Genomic DNA, 24,312 nt, shown 5'->3' on the forward strand with positions numbered 1-24,312 from the left:
TGCTCTAGTTGCGCGCAAATTTTTGTGGTAAAATGACACGCGAGAAGCTCTCGGTCAAAAAGATGGTCTCCGAAGAACATTAAAAAAATTCAGAGCCGATTTTGTCTTTTTTAGAGCTCCTCGAATGTCATCCTGACCCGAAAATTTGCACACACCTAACACGTTGGAGAAGATTTGTCTCTTTTTTTTCTCATCCGATAAGAGGGGTCACACAGCCCCCACTTTCATTACGAAAAATGGAGTCTTTCTACAGGAGCAAAGTAAAAACAACCATAACATGACTGATACATAGACACACCAGATGCTCCAAATCTAACCTATACTAAGTAAAAGGAACTAATTCAAACAGGAACTATCATCTGAAGCCAGCCACATCAGCTATCAGGACCAACAACTACTCAAACAACTACAAAGTATCACCAGTCCGAAGGAGGCGAAACACAGGGCATCAAAATTAACAGAAACGCTTGGAGGTCAGCAAGCATCACGTCAGTTGACTTCACAATATCCTCCGGGCAGGAGGCTGCAGTTAGCAGCGACCCATGGGTTTCCTCCGACGCCGGCCGTGAACGGTGCAGACTCCGGCGTTAACTGCCCAAGGATTAGCAGGTAAAAGTCTGTTGCATCGGCCTTCTCTTCGCTGCGTACCATGTCCTCTGGTTCGGCAATTAGTAACCTCTGTGTTGTTAGCTGTACTGTTCATGGGTGTAAGTGTAACTTCACTTCTATGCAGTCAGCTCTACAAGTTGGTCAGTAAACTGAAGATTGTAGATAATACTAGTGCATGACCAACAGAAGATTGCTCAAGTTATCTACACCCCGTTCAGTTTCGACGTAACACGAGGTTCATTTTCGACAGTTGAATGGTAGGCTCAGTTGTTGGAGACGACACTTTCCCGTGCCAATTTTGTTTTTTTACTATTTGGTGCCCTAAATTTTACTCCGAGCCCAAAATGGTGCCCTAAGACAGGGCAGCTATTGGAGATGCTCTAAGAATAGGGGCGTCGCTCGTGCCCAAGCTTTTCCATTCCAGAATTGCGTGGCACCGGTGAAACCGGAAACAAGATTCATGCCCTATAAAGTACTCCCTCCGTTTCAAAATAGATGACCCAACTTTGTACTATAGTATAAAGTTGGGTCATTTATTTTGAAAGGGAGGGAGTATCAAGTACGACGTGCCATACAGAGCAAGAACTTGCGTTAATCCTGACGCGCAGTTGGAAGCCCAGCATCTTTTTTCGTCAAGTCAGTGTGATTACAATGTAATAACAGGGAGCAGCTGCAGCTGGGATCAAAAGGTCTCTTCCTCTCTGCACACCCCGTCCATCCAACACTCACACCAGCTCAACTCACGGAAACCCCGCCACAGCCGGGCCGTTTTCTCCGGCGACGATAGCCATCGGCGCGTCATCTGACACCGCCGGACAAGGCGGTGCACGCGGTCCCGGGCACCGTCTCAGTTCCAAAGCACATTCCCGCCCTGTTTGCGACATGACATTGACACAACACGCTCTGTCCCTGCACCCCCATCCCAAAATACACTACTTCACACGAAGTTAACTCCTACGTAATACCCTCCTAACTCCTCGCTACATCATCAGTATGACCACATATTACTCCTCAAGTCACCGAGCAACACCACTTTTTTCCTTAGGGGCGAGCCGGTGCGCGAGCGAGCGGCTACTTGAGCAAGCGACACCGGATCCTTTTCAGCTCCGAGACCGGCGCGGAAGATCCTCCGGCATGCTTCCGGATGGCTCCGACGCAGAGAGGCCTTTTAGGACCCGAGCCGTAGCCGGCGTGCAGTCTCTTGTATTCGCTCAGCTTTATGAGCTGATGGGTCATGGACCACTGCTCGATTTGGCGTAGCGCCGACGCGTGGTCTTGGAAGCTGGGCATCATCTCGCTTCTGAAACGAACATGGGAGGGCAGGCATTAGAACAGCAAAACTTTGAATAGGTTGACGGCACCGACGTCTAGAGCACCATGTTCTATTGAAAATGCTAGAGGCATTGTTTCAAGTGGTAACCGAAATATCATCATACCTTGACAAGGAGCTTTGTAGCCCGCCAAGCCTCGCATCGAAGGTTTCCAGAACTTCAGATAAGAGTTTACAGTCCTCCTTTCCGGAGGTGCTTGTCTCGTTCGGTGGCCTGGCAAAAAAACACAAGATGAAGACTCTCAAAGTCATAGAAAGCAGAAAGAAATAAATTGCTGGTTATGAAAGGGTTATATCGCAGTGACCGAACTCAGATTTTTTCCGCTAGATTTTTGCATAACCCGCTCCTAAGGCACTAAAAATTATGAGGGTAGCTGGTACGTTAAATAGGGATAACATTCAAAAGTAAAGAATGCTTACATGTTTTCGCTTTGCATGAAGTTGTTGGTGTCGCTGACAAAAGATTGAACTGGGTCAGACATATCACTGAGCATCAGTTTACAAATGTGGTACACAATGGCTTCACCGCAATCAGCAACTTTTGCTGCAAGAAGTCTCGCTGACAGAGCAGGCAGGAGACACTGAATCAAGCTGGTCGTTAAAGTAAGCCTTCTCTGAGCTCGAGAAACGAAGGTGCTATTTTCCATCGTTGCTTTTTCACCGTCAACCTGTTATGCACGATAAGCTTGTCATGAAATTGATGTGGCGACAACAGGCGTTTTCATGCAATGTGTGAGGTATACAAGTATACAACCTTCTCAGTCAATGTGGCATCAGCCCAAGCCAACTCAGGTGTCCTGCATACAGAAAACACAAGGCATGCATTAGCCTCTTGGACATGTATGCCAAAACAAGTCAAACAGAAGAGCCCAAATACATGATTCCTGCAAAATAAATATGATTTTGTGTAAGGACAATTTTCTAATTCAAAGCAATCACCTTCTACATTGCAGTCTCCCACCCTCGAACATGGCTTGTGCATGCGATGCTAAAACATCTTCTGTTGACCTTTTCCGCTTCTTTGATCGTGAACCCACCTCGTCATCAAACTTGATAACTGGCAAACCGATTGGGTGTGAAGGTTTGCTTGCTGAGAGCAGGATACTTTGCTGAGGATATCCAATGTGGCCAACCTTCTTAAGCTCTGTTCTTCCAACAAATGCCGAGTCGGGGTCCTTCGACAAGCTCGGAGCAGGCAGCTGAACACGAACTGTCTGCGTCATGGGAAGCTGCATATCTGAATCATGTTTGCCAACTTCCTTAAGCTCTGTACCTCCAGTAAATGATGATTTCGGGTCCTCGGACAAGCTCACAGCAGGCAGCAGAACATGAATAGCCGGTGTTATGGGAGGCTGCATATCTGAATCATGTTTGTCAACTTCCTTAAGCTCTGTTCCTCCAATAAATGACGATTTCGTGTCCTCAGGTAAGCTCATGGTAGGCAGTGGAACATGACTAACCTGTGCCACGGGAAGTGGTATATCTGAATCATGTTTGTCAACTTCCTTAAGCTCTGTTCCTTTGATAAATGATGATTTCGGATCCTCGGATAAGCTCATAGCAGGCAGCTGAACACAAACAGTCTGTGTCATGGGAAGCTGAATATCTGAATCATGTTTGCCGACTTCCTTAAGCTCTGTACCTCCAATAAAGGATGAGTTTGGGTCCTCAGACAAGCTCACAGCAGGCAGCGGAACATGACTCGCCTGTGTCATGGGAGGCTGCATATCTGAATCATGTTTGTCGACTTCCTTAAGCTCTGTTCCTCCAACAAATGATGACTCGGACTCCTTGGACAAGCTCGGCGTAGGCAGATGAACATGAACAGTCTGCGTCCTGGGAAGCTGCATATCTGAATCATGTTTGCCAACTTCCTTAAGCTCTGTACCTCCAGTAAATGATGATTTTGGATCCTTGGACATGCTCACAGAAGGCAGCAGAAGATGACTAGCCGGTGTCATGGGATGCTGCATATCTGAATCATGTTTGTCAACTTCCTTAAGCTCTGTTCCTCCAATAAATGACGATTTCGTGTCCTCGGGTAAGCTCATGGTAGGCAGCGGAACATGACTAGCCTGTGTCATGGGAAGCGGCATATCTGAATCGTGTTTGTCAACTTCCTTAAGCTCTGGTCCTGCGATAAATGATGATTTCGTGTCCTCAGATAAGTGCACAGCGGGCAGCGGAACATGACTAGCCTGTGTCATGGGAAGCGGCATATCTGAATCATGTTTGCCAACTTCCTTAAGCTCTGTGCCTCCAATAAAGGATGAGTTCGGTTCCTCAGACAAGCTCACAGCAGGCAGCGGAACATGACTAGCCTGTATCCTGGGAAGCTGCATGTCTGAATCATGTTTGTCAACTGCCTTAAGCTCTGCTCCTCCAATAAATGATGATTTTGGATCCTCGGACAAGCTCGTAGCAGGCAGTGGATCATGTTTGTCAACTTTTTTAAGCTTTGTTCCTCCAACAAATGACGAGGTCGGGTACTCGGACAAGTTCATAGCAGGCAGCTGAACATGACTAGTCTGTGTCAAGGGAAGCTGCATATCTGAATGATTTTGGTCAACCTTCTGAACCTCTGCTCCAATAAATGATGAGTTGGGGTCCTTGGACAAGCACGGAGCAGGCAGCTGAACAGTAGTCTGTGTCAAGGGCATCTGCATACTTGTATCATGTAGGTCAACCTTCTTAAGCTCTGTTCCAATAAATAATGAGTTGGGGCCCTTGGACAAGCTCGGAGCAGGCAGCGGAACAGTAGTAGTCTGTGCCATGGGCAGCTGTACATCTGAATGTCCAGTATCGGTTGAAGAGTGTACCATCGTACCAGGATGTGCCGCCCATACACCTTGGGTTGCCAGTGCTTCGTCACGGTATAGGTGGCTCCTTTGACCATCCACGCCTGTCACGAACTCTTGATAAGGGTTAGCAAAATTGTCAATCAATTCCAAATTAGTATCACTAGATACACTCTGTTGCTGCTGCTGCATTGAAGTATGGCCAAAAGATAACAGGAGATCGCCATTTGTCCCCAGGCTAGTCATTGAATTGGATTCAGTAACATCATTTTGACAACCCCCTAAAGGAAAAACAGTACCTGGCATGGTTTCCCATTGAGAAGCTGAAGAATAAGATAAACCACATGACTGGGAAGTAGATTGATATTGTTGAGTCCAAGAAGATCCATCAGAGACAGTTGACTCAGTCGCCCCAGCTTGTGTAATATATGGGACAGTATTAGTGATGAATGTAGCAGAAATGCTTTCCGCTAATTTAGCCCTTTTTTCAAGGTCAACAATATTTTCACTGCATTTCATCACATTTAATTATATTAAAATTTCAGAAATGCAAAATAATAAATTTGGCAATGGTGCCAAAAAAAATCACTCATGGAGTGTTAGTTCTGGTGCTCCTAGCAGAGTAAGCAAAATCAATCAAAATGTCACTAGCTAAGAAAGCATACTGAAAACATATCTTACATTTTTTGTTACCACCATTACTGTATGTGTTTCAAGGCATCATTTTGCTGTTTCAGGAACAGCAGCAAGAAGCATTGACATTATTAATGGAGCATCAACAACTAAACTAACACCTTTATGTAGAAAGAGTTTCAAGATTTATATTCAATAGAACAACTATAATTCCGTGCGAGAGAACTTGCAGGTTTCTGGTTTGAACTTAAAAGGAGAGGGGAAAATCAAGACTTCAGTCACATAGTCACAGCAATGATAAGATGAGATTGCAAAGTTTCCGTTTACCCTTTTTGTAACATTTCATATGTCTGTGCAAAGGTATCACTTGAAGCTCCAAATGAATTTAGGAGTGAATCAATTTCCATTTGCTCTTCACAATCATAAAGGTTCATTCCACTATCTACAGATCCATCTGGACCATGAACAAATGAGCTGAACTGTATGTCCTGGGTTATTGGCAAATCAAAAGATTCATCGTGGCCAGGATTTCGCCCCAATTCAGCAGAATGCATTTCATCTCGATGTTCATAAACATGGCTTGTGGTCGCCTCTTTCTGTTCAGCCACTTTGAGCTCAAAAGATGATATGTCTTGATCATTATCATACAGGAGGTCAACAGAGTTATGTAAGTTATGCATAGCGCTGGTATTTGTGACCATGGTTTCAGCCTCTCCAGGGAAGGGTAAGAAGTTTGAGGTGAAAGACGGACTTGCTAAACAGCCATTGTCCCAAACAACTTGATGCTGCATGGTATTCCCACCTGAAAGTTCTGTGTTATTGAAAGTCAAGTCACTGCACTCTTCATTAGCCGCTTCCAAAGCCTGTTGCATTTGCATAAGAGCAGCCCAGGTCCCATCCTGTGTGTCTCCAATGCAGTCATCGCTTTGCATAGGGCTGCTATATGGATAACACACAATTCCTGTGCTGCAGCTACTCCCAAATGAGATAGCTCTGTCGTCATAACCATCCGTGTCATGAGAAGTTATTTCTTCTACATGATCAAGGCAGGAGGATGCATTAGAAGGTCTACTGCGATGTGCGGTATTTATGCCACTATTTTGTACCTGGTTTCCATCAGGTGCTAGAGGCTGAAGTGGTCTGAAAAAGTGGTCAAATTGTTGATATTCCCGGAGTGCAGCAGAAGCATTATTCAGAACAAAATCTGGAACGCTTGGTAAAGATCCTTTATCTTGAAAGCCTTGCGTTGAAACTGGATAACCGTACTGTAAAGCCCGGTTGAAATATTCCTGATTAGCATCTTGTGGAAAACCAAATGCGCTTGGGTCGAATGACAAATCTTTTGAACCCGATCCATCTACTTTTGCCAACGTTTTGGCACAGTTGCCAGACTGGAACTGCATTTTGACTGGTTGACCGAGTAACCACTGGTTTCCTGGCAATGGAGAGTACCTACAGTCGAAAAATTAAGCATGAGATAAATATTAGTTGAGGTCAAATGAGGGTGCATAACTGAACACTCTATCTATTTCCTCCTTAAAAGAGCATGTAACTCAGTTTTCTTCCCTTGAAATTATTCACATTTCAGTAACTCGGTCGATTTGCGGACATGCAAATCAGCACGAGGGCACATCTCAAAACCACATGCATTACAGGACACTTGAATCTTCATTACAAAAATCATACAATCCAAATTAAATCAGAGCATTATATTGTTATTAACATTTCAGTAACTCGGGTCGATTTGCGGACATGCAAATCGGCACAAGGGCACACCTCAAAAACCACATGCATTACAGGACACCTAAATCTTCATCACAAAAATCATACAAACTAAACTGAATCAGAGCATTCGAACTAATTAGTAAGCTATAATTCAGTATCTTAATAAAAACAAACTTCCACCTCAATTACCTATCACCACCAGCAAGAATCTTCCATGCATGTAGCCAGCAACCCAGTAAAACCAAACGCGCGTCACAGCGAATGTCATCCAGAAACTACAACAGTAAGGCAGTACAGATTCTACCCAAAGTCATGAACCGAGCTTAACACCACCACACCTAATTATAACAAACTAAAACCCTAAGGGACTGTTTGGGCACACCGCAAAACACGCACGCATCGAGCGCGCCCCCAGCGCCGCTCGACCAGCCCGACATTGCGGAGCCGAGCCTGACCGCTCGCCCGGAGAGCCGAGCCCAGGCGGCCACGCAGCGCAAGCAAGAAGGTTTAGCGAGGAGCCGCAGGGCTTACCGAGGAATGGCGACACGCAGCAGGCGGTGGCCGAGGGGCGCGCTGCGGCGGCGCGGCGTGGAGCTCCTCCGCGGCTGGCCGAGCTCCCCGGCTAGGGTTTTGGGGCCGGTGGTGGGTGGAGAGTGAAGTGGGAGGCGCAGCAGGGTGTTGTCGTCAGAGCGGCGACAGGAAAGGGGAGCGGAGGCGGAGTGAAGTGGGGCCTGGGGCGTGGTCGGGAAGACTCGCGCTTTGACTTTTCAACCCGCGTCGGGCGAAAGCGGCGGCGTGGGGGCCAGGCCGTGGGCCGTGCCGGGCCGGGCGCCCGGGCCCAAACGTTTTTTTTAGCCATTCAGGTGTACTGTACTGCCTTCTCCTCTTTCTCGGTTTCCTCTTCAGCTTCTCTCCTTGGTTCAGATCGTATTTTCAGATCAGGAAAAAAAAGGAGAGATGAAGGGGGCGACGGCGTCGGGGGGCGGCGCGACGGCGGGGGCGAACGACCCGAGGCAGCCGGGGACGGCGAGGCCGTACGCGCCGCCCAAGCTGTCGTCGCAGGACCTGCCCGTCGACTACGCGGGCTTCCTCGCCGTCGTCTTCGGCGTCGTCGGCGTCATGCTCCACGTACGTACTCTCGACGCGCAAGCAAACAAGCAATCCTGTCTGCGCGCCCGCGTCTTGCATCAATCTAGTTTATCGGTAGGGGGCAGCAGCTGGGTAATTGGATCTGGGCGACCTAGTGCCTTAGTAGTAGATCTATATGCTCCTTCGTAGTTAACTGAGATGATGGGTTCGTCTTAGTATGTCCGATGCTGCTAGACTATCTAATTTTGATTCCTGCTGGTTCCGTTGTGACGTTGACTTTGCTGTGTGGTTTTACATACAGTACAAGGTTTGCTCGTGGATCGCCATCATCTTCTGCGCGCAGTCGCTGGCAAACATGAAGAACTTCGAGAATGACCTCAAGCAGCTCTCCATGGCTTTCATGTGAGTTTTCTTCATTTGTGCGGTTTATGTGTTAATCTAGGATTTCGGCTACTATGCAGTTAATAGTCGAGCAGCAGCATATACCTTTGCAGTGGGTCATTTAACATCTTGTCTTTGTATATACTGCGAATTCTCAATTGCCGTGTACTTTTTGTGCTGCCACTTTTGGTGGAATTATGCAATTAAACAGCGTCATAGTTTCCCCCTCTTTGTCTGTTTGCTACGAGAGCTCCTTAACATTGGATTAATGATATATGTGTTGCATCATTGAGACAAAATAGGATTTGTGGCTTTCTTCTGTAGTTCTTGATGAAAGTAAGTCAGAATGCTGCCTTTTGTTATTATGATGTTATAGAAATGCGTCCTCACATTGATCTTAAGATCACTGTGAACTTTTGTCCTTGCTGTTTTTAAAAATATTCATATTTAATTTCCGATATGTGTGACAGAGTTCCTGGCAAAATGCTGTCATGCCGCATAGATATTCTAACTAGACATGTCGATCCCGGGAGCTAAAAACATTGGGTGGCTGTGTGCCAAAATATCAATGGATTATTATAGATAACTTTTTCATTCTCTTCTAAATTCTATTAGTTGTGCAAGTACAAAAGGAACTAATAAACTATCACCTGATAAAGCACAGTATGTGCCCTACGGGAAGCCTTTTATTTTATTCTTAGGGTAAAGTAAATAAGTGTTTCTGTCATAGTAGTAAGCGCAATTGAGCACTAGACGTTTTGCCATCGCCTAGAGCCTAGGCACACTTAAGCACCCTCCTAGGCACGCCTTTTTTAACTATGGTGTCTGTGCTGACTTATGCTCATATTGCATGGTTCTGGTGCTGGATCCTATTGATCTTGTTTTGACAGTCCTTTGAACTGTTTGTGGAAAAAGCTTGGTAAGGTTGTTTACTTTCTCATGGGTTGCGACCTTTAGACCTCGAGATCCAGCTTTTCTTTTGTTTGGTATGCATATGGAGGCTTGATTCTGTCATTGATATGATTGTGGAATCTGGCCGGAAGGTTGTTTGAAAAAAAAAACTAAACAAGTGTTACGAAGAAGGCAAATCACACTGTGTGCTGTAGTTTTGTATTTATCAGAGCAAATTTTAGGGATGATTTGTCTTGGCATTGTTAAGGAACAGTTATCAGCAACCTGTTCATCCCAAGCATCGATCACATTCCCAAGCTGAAATCGTATGTCTGATGTGAAACAGCAGGCTACCAATCACAGTAAAAGAGATTGTCATGAGTACATGAGTTGATATTAGCTGTTCATTACTGTTCCATTATTGTCAGTAGAGTTGACTTGTCATGGATATTAGTGAAGGTCAATTTGGCAATGCCGTGCAAAGTAAATAAGAACTAGAGAGTACACACTAATGATTTTGATTGATATTAAAGTTGAATGCCCTTTCATGTTCTCACTATTTTGCATTTGTTGATTGGTTATCATTGTTCATGAAACTTATAGTGTAAATTCTGCTTCTCTCTGAACCAAAAGGATATTTAGGATAACAGGGACTGTGTTGATAGTTAAACTTGTAGTGTAAATTCTGCTTCTCTCTGAACCAAAAGGATTGGGAACTGTGTTGAAAGTTCTTCATATATCCACTTATCATTTGGGGCTTGGATGTTTATCTTTATTACCACCAAAATATCTGTCCGTTTGATTAGTTGGTAGAATTGAGAGATAAGAGGAAAAAAGATTAGTTTAGTGTGAAAACATCATCCATCTGCTAGCATGCTGTCAATTGTCAAGCCACTAGCATGCATAAAGATAGGAAGGGCGTGCATAAGAAAGATCTCCATCTGCTCATCTCCAAAGAACTTTGATACATAGTACTATTTTCACTTTTCATAGCCAGGTTGCATTACCAGAACAACAATCCATATCCTCTAGAAAACATCCACATACCATGCTTTGCAATTCTCAAAATAAAATTAAAATATCATGCTTCGTCTACAAAAACAGGATTCTGATATCTCATTTTACTTATGCTATGTATAATATCACTGCTTCCTACTTTTGGTCATCCATTTCCTGATGTAATAAGTTCATAAATAGAAATAGCTTATTTATTCAACTGAAATTTGCAATATTACCAGGTTTGCTGTCATGGGTTTGGTGACGAACTATTTCGGGCCTCGCCCAGGCGGCACAAAGCGCTGATCTGCATACCATGCGCCGTATGAAGTTTCCTGTTCAATTTTTGGTGCCTCGGAGCCACTGGCATGGTGGTGCCCACCCACATTTCTGAATCCTTGAGTCAGGCAGGTGTCAAATGTACCACCTCATTTGTAGGGACCAAGACATGTATCATGATGCTCAGTAATCTATTTGCACGGTACCTGCTCCTCCAGTTATGTTTTAAAGATAGTTGAAGGGCCTTTGCCTACATCACCACATCGATCAATCCCCTGTGAGCTTGTGGTTTTGTATTGTTTTATTTATCGGAGTAGCAATCACTTCCATTCTCATGCATGATCAAGATCAAATATTGTTGATGTGGCCCTTGCTTTGCCTTCTTATATATGTGGGCATGCAGTCGCCGCTCACAAGAAACCTCTACTGATTCATTCAAAGAAAGGGAACCTACCTTTACAAAATGAAATTGGAGCAAAGATGTCTCTCAGTTTTCAAACTTGTCGACCGATCAAGTGCAGCCGTGTGAAGTGTCTCTAAACCACCCCTTCTGTGTGCCGTCGGCATGTGCTCCTCACTGGAATACAGAATTACAGATCGTATCAGAATAAATCAACTATACAAAGCATAAACCACGGGACCAAAACTACCCAAGATAAGAACTGTTTGGCCAAGTACTTCCTGCCTCCGTGTCTCACGGGGAGACAGTACTATGTGGGACGGTGAGGTTGCCATGCGTGGACGGTGGGACGGTACTTCCTGCCTCCTTGCTTCACCAATGGATCGCTCAGTGGCCGGTGTACTAATAATACTAGCCTCTATTTCTAAATGTATAAGGCGTTTTTTGCCGTCATATACGAACAAATAACAAAGGGGATCCTAGCTACTACACGACGAACTCGAAGTGCTGTTATCGGCGGGGAGTCGTCAAGGTTTACAGTGCGCATAAAATGATCCCAGTTCGTCAGCGTTGGCATTCAGGGTGGAGTGGGTAAGATTGAGAACTGACCGTGACCAGATGATTCAGAGAGGTATGAAAAATGGTACTCTAGTAAGTAACTCTCGGCATAGCCGCCATCTTCATCATCAGCTCTGACTTTTTCCCCACAAGGCGCCAAATCCTACTTGCATCGATGAGTGCACCAGTGAATAGTGATAGCTTTGTATTGTACTATTATTTGGCTTCTCGCTGGTTAAGAGCAACTTTACCCAATCCCCTATCCAGCTCTAGTTCAGTTTTAGAGCATCTCTAGCAGACCCCGCATCCCGACGACCCGCATTTTGTGTTCGCAATTCGCGGAAAAACGGATTTGCAGGCTGGCGCGGACGGCCGCAGAGGCAGACCCCGCAAAACGGACCCGTATAAAAGGATATTCGTGGAATATGCTCTTTTACGGGTCGGCTTTGCGGGGTCTGGTCTGGCGCCGCTCCCCCCGGCCCGCAAATCCTAAATTTGCACCTCAATTTGACACAACATAATGCATTTCTTTGCTTTTTCAACAATATAGGATACATATGACATCACCAAATCTTTGCTAGTATAGCAGACCAAAGAAAACAAGAACCACAAGTATGCATTTTAGAAGATTTCCAACTTCCATAACGGCTCCCAGTAGTTGAAGCAATATCTTCTCCATGCACTCATTGTTGATCTGCGGATTCTTGATCTTGCATTCTTCATTCTTCATCTTTGGTTCAAAAGAAGTAGATGTTGCTTCCCCTCTAGTTGCAAATGGAGCCGCATCATTGCCTTTGATTCTACTAAGGAGTGCACGGACGTCTATTAAGTTTATTTCTATCAATAAATCATTGTATACGCCTTCCCAAAACCAAAATGAGCATCCGTCTTCCTACACGCATGATGATGTTCGAAATGAGCTATCGCAATTGAACCAAAAAATGAGCTATCGAAATGAGCAGAATGAAAACAACACGTACCCCGTCGTTTTCGCATTTGAAGAACACCCATCCGGGGTGCTTCAGCTGTTGGGGAACGTAGTAATTTCAAAAAAAATCCTACGCACACGCAAGATCATGGTGATGCATAGCAACGAGAGGGGAGAGTGTTGTCCACGTACCCTAGTAGACCGAAAGCGGAAGCGTTAGCACAACGCGGTTGATGTAGTCGTACGTCTTCACGATCCGACCGATCAAGTACCGAACGCACGGCACCTCCGAGTTCAGCACACGTTCAGCCCGATGACGTCCCTCGAACTCCGATCCAGCCGAGTGTTGAGGGAGAGTTTCGTCAGCACGACGACGTGGTGACGATGATGATGTTCTACCGACACAGGGCTTCGCCTAAGCACCGCTACAGTATTATCGAGGTGGACTATGGTGGAGGGGGGCACCGCACACGGCTAGAAGATCAAACGATCAATTGTTGTGTCTAGGGTGCCCCCTGCCCCCGTATATAAAGGAGCAAGGGGGGAGGTGCGGCCGGCCAGGAGGAGGCGCGCCAGGAGGAGTCCTACTCCCACCGGGAGTAGGACTCCCTCCCTTCCTTGTTGGACTAGGAGAGGAGAGGGAAGGAGAGAGGGGGAAAGGAAGGGGGGGGGCGCCGCCCCCCTCCTTGTCCAATTCGGACTTGGGGGGGAGGGGCGCGCGGCTGCCCCTTGGCCGCCTCTCCTCTTCCACCAATTGGGCCCATGAGGCCCAATAGCCTCGGGGGGGGGGGGGGGTTCCGGTAACCCCCCGGTACTCCGGTATATATCCGATAACCCCCGGAACCATTCCGGTGTCCGAATATAGTCATCCAATATATCAATCTTCATGTCTCGACCATTTCAAGACTCCTCGTCATGTCCGTGATCACATCTGGGACTCCGAACAACCTTCGGTACATCAAAACATATAAACTCATAATATAACTGTCATCGAAACGTTAAGCGTGCGGACCCTACGGGTTCGAGAACTATGTAGACATGACCGAGACACGTCTCCGGTCAATAACCAATAGCGGAACCTGGATGCTCATATTGGCTCCCACATATTCTACGAAGATCTTTATCGGTCAGACCGCATAACAACATACGTTGTTCCCTTTGTCATCGGTATGTTACTTGCCCGAGATTCGATCGTCGGTATCTCAATATCGTTCAATCTCGTTACCGGCAAGTCTCTTTACTCGTTCCGTAATACATCATCCCACAACTAACTCATTAGTTGCAATGCTTGCAAGGCTTAAGTGATGTGCATTACCGAGAGGGCCCAGAGATACCTCTCTGACAATCGGAGTGACAAATCCTAATCTCGAAATACGCCAACCCAACAAGTACCTTTGGAGACACCTGTAGAGCACCTTTATAATCACCCAGTTACGTTGTGACGTTTGGTAGCACACAAAGTGTTCCTCCGGTAAACGGGAGTTGCATAATCTCATAGTCATAGGACACATGTATAAGTCATGAAGAAAGCAATAGCAACATACTAAACGATCGAGTGCTAAGCTAACGGAATGGGTCAAGTCAATCACATCATTCTCCTAATGATGTGATCCCATTAATCAAATGACAACTCATGTCTATGGCTAGGAAACATAACCATCTTTGATCAACGAGCTAGTCAAGTAGAGGCATACTAGTGACACTCTGTTTGTCTATGTATTCACACAAGTATTATGTTTCCGGTTAATACAATTCTAGCATGAATAATAAACATTTATCATGATATAAGGAAATAAATAATAACTTTATTATTGCCTCTAGGGCATATTTCCTCCAGTCTCCCACTTGCACTAGAGTCAATAATCTAGATTACACAGTAATGATTCTAACACCCATGGAGCCTTGGTGTTGATCATGTTTTGCTCGTGGAAGAGGCTTAGTCAATGGGTTTGCAACATTTAGATCCGTATGTATCTTGCAAATTTCTATGTCTCCCACCTGGACTAAATCCCGGATTGAATTGAAGCGTCTCTTGATGTGCTTGGTTCTCTTGTGAAATCTGGATTCCTTCGCCAAGGCAATTGCACCAGTATTGTCACAAAAGATTTTCATTGGACCCGATGCACTAGGTATGACACCTAGATCGGATATGAACTCCTTCATCCAGACTCCTTCATTTGCTGCTTCCGAAGCAGCTATGTACTCCGCTTCACATGTAGATCCCGCCACGACGCTTTGTTTAGAACTGCACCAACTAACAGCTCCACCGTTCAATGTAAACACGTATCCGGTTTGCGATTTAGAATCGTCCGGATCAGTGTCAAAGCTTGCATCAACGTAACCATTTACGATGAGCTCTTTGTCACCTCCATAAACGAGAAACATATCCTTAGTCCTTTTCAGGTATTTCAGGATGTTCTTGACCGTTGTCCAGTGATCCACTCCTGGATTACTTTGGTACCTCCCTGCTAAACTTATAGCAAGGCACACATCAGGTCTGGTACACACACTACAAAAAAAAGACACATCCGTGACATTTTGGGCCGAACGAATTTTTTTCTGTCATACATATGACACTTCTATGACGATAATTATGACAAAACCCGGTATCATCATAGATGTGGTGGGCTCCTACTTCTATGACAAAAAATCATGACAGAAAATGGGCTTTTCGTCCTGGACGGGCCGGAGACGCAGCTGCATGACATTCTTTGGGCCGTCCATGACGGAAAAAACCGTGGTAGAAGCGAGGGGGAGGAAAATTTCGGGGAGTTCCCGGTTACGATGGGAGGTCGGGGGCCGAGCAATGCGCGTTTCTCTCGTACACGTACGCGCGTGTGTGCGAGGCGTTGGCTCTAACTGAACCCAAGCGAGGCGTTGGGCTCTAACTGAACCCGAGCGATTGCACTGCAGGCTACGCGTTACTGAACCCGAGTGATCGATCGATGGCTGTTAACTGAACCCGATCGAGCGATTCCTTCGCTACTGCTGCTAACTGAAGCCGATCGATTGGATGAACAGTGAGCGTTGAGGGGGGGGGTTGGATGAACAGTGAGCGGTGGCGTTGCCTCTGGATGAACAGGACCCCGTGGTGTGGAGGGCTGGATGAACAGTAGACGATGGAGGGGTGCCCGTGGAGGGGTGGTTGAACAGGACCCCGTGGTGTGGAGGGCTGGATGAAGAGTACACGGTGGAGGGGTGCCCGTGGAGGGGTGGTTGAACAGTAGCCGGTGGAGTAGCGCGCGGTGGAGGCTGGATGAACAGGAGCCCGTGGAGGCTGGAGGAGGTCGATGGTAGCCCGTGGAGGCTGGAGGAGGTCGACGGTGGAGATGAACAGTATCCCGTAGAGTCCCGTTTTGCGGTACGCCACACCCCTCCCGATGAACAGGACCCCCGTTTCGACCGTAGGAGGTCCGTTTCGTCCGTTTTGCGGTACGCCACACCCCTCCCGATCAACAGGACCCCCGTTTCGACCGTAGGAGGTCCGTTTCGTCCGTTTTGCGGTACGCCACACCCCTCCCGATCAACAGGACCCCCGTTTCGACCGTAGGAGGTCCGTTTCGTCCGTTTTGCGGTACGCCACACCCCTCCCGATCAACAGGACCCCCGTTTCGACCGTAGGAGGTCTGTTTCCTCCGTTTTGCGGTACGCCACACCCCTCCCGATCAACAGGACCCCGTTCCGAACGTAGGAGGTCCGTTTCCTCCGTTTTGCGGTACGCCAGGCCTCGTTTCCATCGCCTGTTCCATCCAAGCCCTCCCGATGAACACGACCACGCATTCCGTTCCGACCCAGCCGGTTGGCTCCCACGCGTTCCGTTGCCTCCCGATGAACACGACGCATTCCGTTGCCTCCCCATGAACACGATGCATTCCGTTGCCTCCCCATGAACACGACGCATTCCGTTGCCTCCCCATGAACACGACGACGACGTTGTTTCTCCGTTCCGACCCAGCCATGTACACGAGCCCTAGCCGTACGTATGCGCGAGTAGGCGTTCGAGACCCCGCCCGTATGCACATACGTGGCCGTATTTTCTTTCTTGCACCCTGGCCGCTGTACGTACGTGTACATGCTACGTGCGCGCCTCTACATCGACCAGTATGTACGTACACGTTCGCGACCAGAATGACAACGCTACGTACGCTTCGACCAGGTGGGTCCCGACTATCAGGCACTTCCTTGCCTGCGAAGATGTAGCTGGTGGGTCCCAGCAGTCGGGGGGCGAATCGTTTTTTTTTGCCCGGACGCACTTCCTTGCGTGCGAAGATGTAGCCAGTGGGTCTCAGCAGTCAGGGGGGCGAATCGTTTTTTTTTGCCCGGCGCACTTCCTTGCGTGCGAAGGTGTAGCTGGTGGGTCCCAGCAGTCAGGTGGGCGAATCGTTTTTTTTTTGCCCGGACGCACTTCCTTGCGTGCGAAGATGAAGCTGGTGGGTCCCAGCAGTCAGGGGGAAACATTTTTTCCGTGAAATACAGTGGCCTGTCCGGTGGGTCCCAGCTGTCAGGTGGAGGAATCATTATTTTCCGCGTAATAAGGAGCCACTTCCTTGCTGCGGCCGTGGACCCAGCTGTCAGCCTCTCCACATACAGTCCACGTCCGATGGAAGTCGTTCCTTGACCATGTTGACCAGGCCGCACCGAGAGCACCACGGCGGTGGACGACGGTGAGGCCTAGGAAGGGGACGACGCGGAGCCGGGGAAGACGCGGCAGTGGAAGCCCGCGCGGAGAGGAGTACGAGGGTTCACTGGTTCGGCTGCGGTGTGAGGCTGCCGTCACCGCAGGGCCTGGCCAGCGGTGGGAATAGTAGGGGGAGGTGAGGCCTCCGCGGCAGCACAGCCGTCCACGGGAGGCAGGAGCATGCGGCACGACCGGCGCTGCTTTGGGCGGCTGGAGCAAGAAGACCAGAGGTTGAAGAAGCACTACGGCCGTTGGATGGACATCGTACGGTCACTGGAGCTAGAATCGTTCATATTGACTAAGTTGACAAAGCCCTCCGTCCCCGTCAACTTAGTTGGCCCACAAGTCATCCTCCCACTATGGTGGGTCCCAGCTAGCAGGGAGGTATTCATTTTTTTGTGCGTAATAAGGAGGCACTTCCTTGCGTGCGAAGATATAGCTGGTGGGTCCGACATGTCAGCGAGGGGAATGTTTTTTTTGCGAAATACAGAGGCCCTTCCGGTGGGTCCCAGCTGTCAGGGGGAGGAATCATTATTTTGCGCATACAGTCCACGACCGATGGACGTCGTTCGTTGACCACGTTGACCAGGCCGCGCCGAGAGCACCATGGCGGTGGACGACGACGAGGCCTAGGAAGGGAACGACACGGAGCCGGGGAAGACTCGGCAATGGTTGCCCACGCGGTGGGGAGTACGAGGGTTTACTGGTCCGGCTGCCGTCGCCGGAAAATAACAGGAGGTGTGGGTGAGTAGAGGAATGGCCTGGGCAGCAATGAAGTAGGGTGGGGCAGTGCGGCCTGCGCGGCAGCACAGCCGGCCACGGTAGGCGGGAGAAGGCAGTCCCACCGGAGCTGGTTTGGGCGGCTAGAGCAAGAAGATCAGATATTGAAGAAGCAGCACGGCCGTTGGATTAACATCCAACGGTCACTGCTGCTAGAATCATTTGTGGACTAAGTTGACAAAGCCAAAGTACACGTCAACCTAGTAGACCCACAAGTCAGCCTCCAAATCTGTCCCAAACAGCATACAGCCCGAAATTTCTAGCCAGATTCAAATTAATTTTAAATCTAAATATACCTTAATTTAAATTCAATGAATTTTTACCCGCACAAAAACAATGAAATTTAAAATATCAAAATCCGAAAGAAAACAGTATTTTGGAACTAATTGCCTGTTTGCTGTATTTTTTCATTTTACAGCCCATTTATTATTACTTATAGCCCATTTTTTATTACTTATAGCCCATTTTCTGGGCAAAATGCATCCCTCCTCGTCTTGAAAGATTTCCGGCCCAGCAGGGCGTAGAAAAGCAAGTAGGCCTACATTGGTTATTCTGCAAATAACAAAATAGCTGGCTAGCCATTTTCAGAAAGGAAAAAAACAAACTGGGCTGGTCATGTGCTAAACATATGAAATAAAAGCCTGGGCTAGATGGGCCACGGGTCCCGCACAACCCAGTTGATACCCTTCTCCATCCTGAAAAAACAAAATTACTGCGCGCGCTGCTGGGTCCCTACTGTCATCCTCACCATGTACAGTCATCTCCTTATTCCTCTCGGTTGTTGACCATGTTGACAACACCGGAGGGCGGCGCCGCGGCGAGCGAACCAAGGCGGAGGACGATGGTGAGGCCTCGGACGGGAACGAACAAGAGCCGGGGAAGATCACAGCCAGCCGTGGGAGGCGGGAGCAGGCGGTCCCGCCGAAGCTGGTTTGGCTTTGGCGGCTCGAGGAAGAAGAGACTCAAGAAACGCGACAGACGTTGAATGTCAATCCAACGGTCAAGGTTGGCACAATCATTTGTTGACTAAGCGGACACCAAGTAGCATACTTTTTTATATATAGGAAGAAAACTGCGAGGAAAATGCGTTTGTCTGCCGTCCTCCTCACAGGGAACGTTCGCCACATAAGTGACTAGCACCCTTGGTTTTCAACCGAGAGGTCTTGCGTTCGAGTCCCAGGAACTCTCAATTTTGTCCTCCTTCCTTCCTCACAAAAAAAAGGGAAAGAAAATCAAAGACTTGGGAAGGCATACAGAACAAGCTAGTGTACCAGTAAAGAGACGTTGCCGAGTTTTAGAAAAAAGAAAGACGTGCTCCTGTAGCTGGTTCGAATCCAAACCTAGACTATGACTATATATGGTGCTATGCTACTCTGCAAGTAATGAAACTGACATATCCAACGTTCGCTTCTCCTCTTCTCTACTTACTCTGCCTAGCATCAGAAGCTCTGGCCGCAGCAACCATGTGTTGGGGAACGTAGCAGAAATTCAAAATTTTCTACGCATTACCAAGATCAATCTATGGAGTAATCTAGCACCGAGGGGAAGGGGAGTGCATCTTCATACCCTTGAAGATCGCGATGCGGAAGTGTTGCAAGAACGCGGTTGGTGGAGTCGTACACGAAGCGATTCAGATCGCGGCCGAATCCGATCTAAGCACCGAACAACGGTGCCTCCGCGTTCAACACACATGCAGCCCAGTGACGTCTCCCGTGCCTTGGTCCAGCAAGGAGAGAGGGAGAGGTTGGGGAAGACTCCGTCCAGCAGCAGCACAACGGCATGGTGGTGATGGAGGAGCGTGGCACTCCAGCAGGGCTTCGCCAAGCACTGCGAGAGACGAGGAGGGAGAGGGGTAGGGCTGCGCCAAGAGAGAGGGAGACTCATGTCCTTGGCAGCCCCAAAACCCCCACTATATATAGGGGAGGGGGAGGGGCTGCGCCCCCATCTAGGGTTTCCCCCCCCCAAGGGGTGCGGCCAGCCCTAGATGCATCTAGGGGGGTGGCCATAGGGGGAGAGAGGGGGCGCACCACTAGGTGGGCCCTTAGGCCCATCTGAGGCTAGGGTTTCCCCCTTCCCCCTTCCCTGCGCCTTGGGCCTCTTGTGGGGGGGCGCACCAGCTCACCTGGGGCTGGTCCCCTCCCACACTTGGCCCACGCAGCACTCTGGGGCCGGTGGCCCCACCTGGTGGACCCCCGGGACCCTCCCGGTGGTCCTGGTACGTTACCGATAGCACCCGAAACTTTTCCGGTGACCAAAACAGGACTTCCCATATATAAATCTTTACCTCCGGACCATTCCGGAACTCCTCGTGACGTCCGGGATCTCATCCGGGACTCAGAACAACATTCGGTAACCACGTATATCTATTCCCTATAACCCTAGCGTCATCGAACCTTAAGTGTGTAGACCCTACGGGTTCGGGAACCATGCAGACATGACCGAGACGTTCTCCGGCCAATAACCAACAGCGGGATCGGGATACCCATGTTGGCTCCCACATGTTCCACGATGATCTCATCGGATGAACCATGATGTCAAGGATTCAATCAATCCCGTATACAATTCCCTTTGTCTACCGGTATAGTACTTGCCCGAGATTCGATCGTCGGTATCCCGATACCTTGTTCAATCTCGTTACCGGCAAGTCTCTTTACTCGTTCCGTAACACATCATCCCGTGATCAACTCCTTGGTCACATTGTGCACATTATGATGATGTCCTACCGAGTGGGCCCACAGATACCTCTCCGTTTACACGGAGTGACAAATCCCAGTCTCGATTCGTGCCAACCCAACAGACACTTTCGGAGATACCTGTAGTGCACCTTTATAGCCACCCAGTTACGTTGTGACGTTTGGTACACCCAAAGCATTCCTACGGTATCCGGGAGTTGCACAATCTCATGGTCTAAGGAAATGATACTTGACATTAGAAAAGCTCTTAGCAAACGAACTACACGATCTTGTGCTAGGCTTAGGATTGGGTCTTGTCCATCACATCATTCTTCTAATGATGTGATCCCGTTATGAACGACATCCAATGTCCATGGTCAGGAAACCGTAACCATCTATTGATCAACGAGCTAGTCAACTAGAGGCTTACTAGGGACATAGTGTTGTCTATGTATCCACACATGTATCTGAGTTTCCTATCAATACAATTTTAGCATGGATAATAAACGATTATCATGAACAAGGAAATATAATAATAACCAATTTATTATTGCCTCTAGGGCATATTTCTAACAGTCTCCCACTTACACTAGAGTCAATAATCTAGTTCACATCGCCATGTGATTAATACCCAAGAGTTTACTAGAGTCAATAATCTAGTTCACATCACCATGTGATTGTAATGATTCCAACACCCATGGGGTTTGTTCATATCTCGCTTGTGAGAGAGGTTATTAGTCAACGGGTCTGAACCTTTCAGATCCGTGTGTGCTTTACGAATATCTATGTCATCTTGTAGATGCAGCTACCACGCGCTACTTGGAGCTATTCCAAATAACTGCTCTACTATACGAATCCGGTTTACTACTCAGAGTCATCCGGATTAGTGTCAAAGTTTGCATCGACGTAACCCTTTACGACGAACTCCTTTTCACCTCCATAATCGAGAAAATTCCTTAGTCCACTAGATACTAAGGATAAGTTCGTCCGCTGTCATGTGATCCATTCCCGGATCACTATTGTACCCCTTGACTAACTCATGGCAAGGCACACTTCATGTGCGGTATACAGCATAGCATACTGTAGAGCCTACGTCTAAAGCATAGGGGACGACCTTCGTCCTTTCTCTCTCTTCTGTTGTGGTCAGGTCTTGAGTCTTACTCAATACTCACACCTTGTAACACAGCCAAGAACTCCTTCTTTGCTGATCTATTTTGAACTCCTTCAAAATCTTATCACGGTATGTATTCATTTGAAAGTACTATTAAGCGTTTTTGATCTATCCTTATAGATCTTGATGCTCAATGTTCAAGTAGCTTAATCGAGGTTTTCCATTAAAAACACTTTTCAAATAACCCTGTATGCTTTCCAGAAATTCTACATCATCTCTGATCAACAATATGTCAACAACATATACTCATCAGAAATTCTATAGTGCTCCCACTCACTTCTTTGGAAATACAAGTTTCTCATAAACTTTGTATAAACCCAAAATCTTTGATCATCTCATCAAAGCGTACATTCCAACTCCGAGATGCTTACTCCAGTCCTTAGAAGGATTGCTGGAGCTTTGCATACTTGTTAGCATCTTTCAGGATTGACAAAAACCTTCTGGTTGTATCACATACAACCTTTCCTCAAGAAAATCGTCGAGGAAACAATGTTTTGACATCCTATCTGCAAGATTTCATAAATAATGCAGTAACTGCTAATATGATTCCAACAGACTCTTAGCATCGCTACGAGTGAGAAAGTCTCATCGTAGTCAACTCCTTGAACTTGTCGAAAAACATCTTAACGACAAGCCGAGCTTTCTTAATGGTGACACTTACCATCATTGTCTGTCTTCCTTTTAAAATCCATCTGCACCCAACAGCCTTACGACTATCAAGTATTTCTTCCAAAGTCTATACTTTGCTTTATACATGGATCCTCTCTCGGATTTTATGGCCTCGAGCCATTCGTCGGAATCCGGGCCCACCATCGCTTCTCCATTGCTCGTAGGTTCATTGTTGTCTAGCAACATGACTTCCAAGACAGGATTACGTACCACTCTGAAGTAGTACGCATCCTTATCGACCTACGAGGTTTGGTAGTGACTTGATCCGAAGTTTCATGATCACTATCATAAGCTTCCACTTCAATTGGTGTAGGTGCCACAGGAACTTCCTGTGCCCTGCTACACACTAGTTGAAGTCATGGTTCAATAACCTCATCAAGTCTCCACCATCCTCCCACTCAATTCTTTCGAGAGAAACTTTTTCTCGAGAAAGAACCTGTTTACTTCCAGATCTGAAACAGGAGGTATACCCAACTATTTTGGGTATGAAGATGCATTTATCCGCTTTGGGTTCGAGCTTATCAGCCTGAAACTTTTTCACATAAGCATCGCAGCCCCAAACTTTTAAGAAACGACAACTTAGGTTTCTCTAAATGGTGTCGTCTCAACGGAATTGCATGGTGCCCCTTTTAAAGTGAATGCGGTTGTCTCTAATGCCTAACCCATAAACGATAGTGGTAAAGAGACATCATGGTATGCACCATATCCAATAGGGTGCAGTTATGATGTTCGGACACACCATCACATTGTGGTGTTCCAGGCGGTATTAATTGTGAAACACTTTTCACAATGTCTTAATTGTGTGCCAAACTCGTAACTCAGATATCTCTATGATCATATCATAGACATTTTATCTTCTTGTCACGACGATCTTCAACTTCACTCTGAAATTACTTGAACCTTTCAATAATTCAGACTTGTGTTTCATCAAGTAAATATTCTCAGCATCTACTCAAATCATCTGTGAAGTAAGAACATATCGATATCCACTGCGTGCCTCAGCACTCATTGGACTGCACACATCAAATGTATTACTTCCAACAAGTTGCTCTCTTGTTCCATCTTACTGAAAACGAGGCCTTTCAGTCATCTTGCCCATGTGGTATGATTTGCATGTCTCAAGTGATTCAAAAACAAGTGAGTCCAAACGATCCATCTGCATGGAGTTTCTTCATGCATATATACCAATAGACATGGTTCGCATGTCTCAATCTTTTCAAAAACGAGTGAGTCCAAAGATCCATCTACATGGAGCTTCTTCATGCGTTCTATACCAATATGACTCAAATGGGAGTGCCACAAGTATGTGGTACTATCATTACTATTTTATATCTTTTGGCACGAACATGTGTATCACTGCGATCGTGATTCATTTTAGGTGCAAGACCATTGAAGGTATTATTCAAATAAACAGAGTAACCATTATTCTCCTTAAATGAATAACCGTATTGCGATAAACATAATCCAATCATGTTTATGCTCAACGCAAACACCAAATAACAATTATTTAGGTTTAACACCAATCTCGATGGTAGAGGGAGCATGCGATGCTTGATCACATCAACCTTGGAAACACTTCCAACACATATCGTCATCTCACCTTTAGCTAGTCTTCGTTTATTCCACATCTTTTATTTCGAGTTACTAACACTTAGCAACCGAACCGGTATCTAATACCCTGGTGCTGCTAGGAGTACTAGTAAAGTACACATTCATATAATGTAT

At 47.0% G+C, this 24,312-nt stretch overlaps 2 protein-coding genes across 4 annotated transcripts; one reads left to right on the forward strand and one right to left on the reverse strand.

Moving 5' to 3' along the window:
• Nucleotides 1–1,200: 1,200 nt before the first annotated feature.
• LOC109785996 (uncharacterized) lies at nucleotides 1,201–7,847 on the reverse strand. Of its 3 annotated transcripts, XM_020344584.3 has the most exons (8): nucleotides 7,627–7,847; nucleotides 5,698–6,822; nucleotides 5,037–5,245; nucleotides 2,879–4,841; nucleotides 2,694–2,736; nucleotides 2,360–2,607; nucleotides 2,046–2,153; nucleotides 1,201–1,909 (listed from the first exon to the last, which is right to left on the reverse strand). In XM_020344584.3, the coding sequence occupies exons 2-8, from the start codon at nucleotides 6,771–6,773 to the stop codon at nucleotides 1,681–1,683; spliced, it is 3,876 nt and encodes a 1,291-aa protein (XP_020200173.1). In that variant the 5' UTR covers nucleotides 6,774–6,822; nucleotides 7,627–7,847; the 3' UTR covers nucleotides 1,201–1,680. The 3 variants fall into 3 exon arrangements, with proteins under 3 accessions (XP_020200173.1, XP_020200169.1, XP_073354317.1); XM_020344580.3 differs by having other exon boundaries at nucleotides 2,879–5,245; XM_073498216.1 differs by lacking the exon at nucleotides 7,627–7,847 and having other exon boundaries at nucleotides 2,879–5,245; nucleotides 5,698–6,403; nucleotides 6,477–6,573.
• A 116-nt stretch (nucleotides 7,848–7,963) lies between these two features.
• On the forward strand, nucleotides 7,964–11,093 carry LOC109785995 (protein Asterix). The gene is made up of 3 exons (XM_020344579.2): nucleotides 7,964–8,223; nucleotides 8,486–8,586; nucleotides 10,695–11,093. Exons 1-3 carry the CDS (start codon nucleotides 8,053–8,055, stop codon nucleotides 10,756–10,758), a joined length of 336 nt encoding a protein of 111 aa, XP_020200168.1. The 5' UTR covers nucleotides 7,964–8,052; the 3' UTR covers nucleotides 10,759–11,093.
• Nucleotides 11,094–24,312: the final 13,219 nt, after the last annotated feature.

The sequence above is a fragment of the Aegilops tauschii genome, chromosome 5 (assembly GCF_002575655.3).
Source record: "Aegilops tauschii subsp. strangulata cultivar AL8/78 chromosome 5, Aet v6.0, whole genome shotgun sequence".
Taxonomy (NCBI): Eukaryota; Viridiplantae; Streptophyta; class Magnoliopsida; order Poales; family Poaceae; genus Aegilops; species Aegilops tauschii.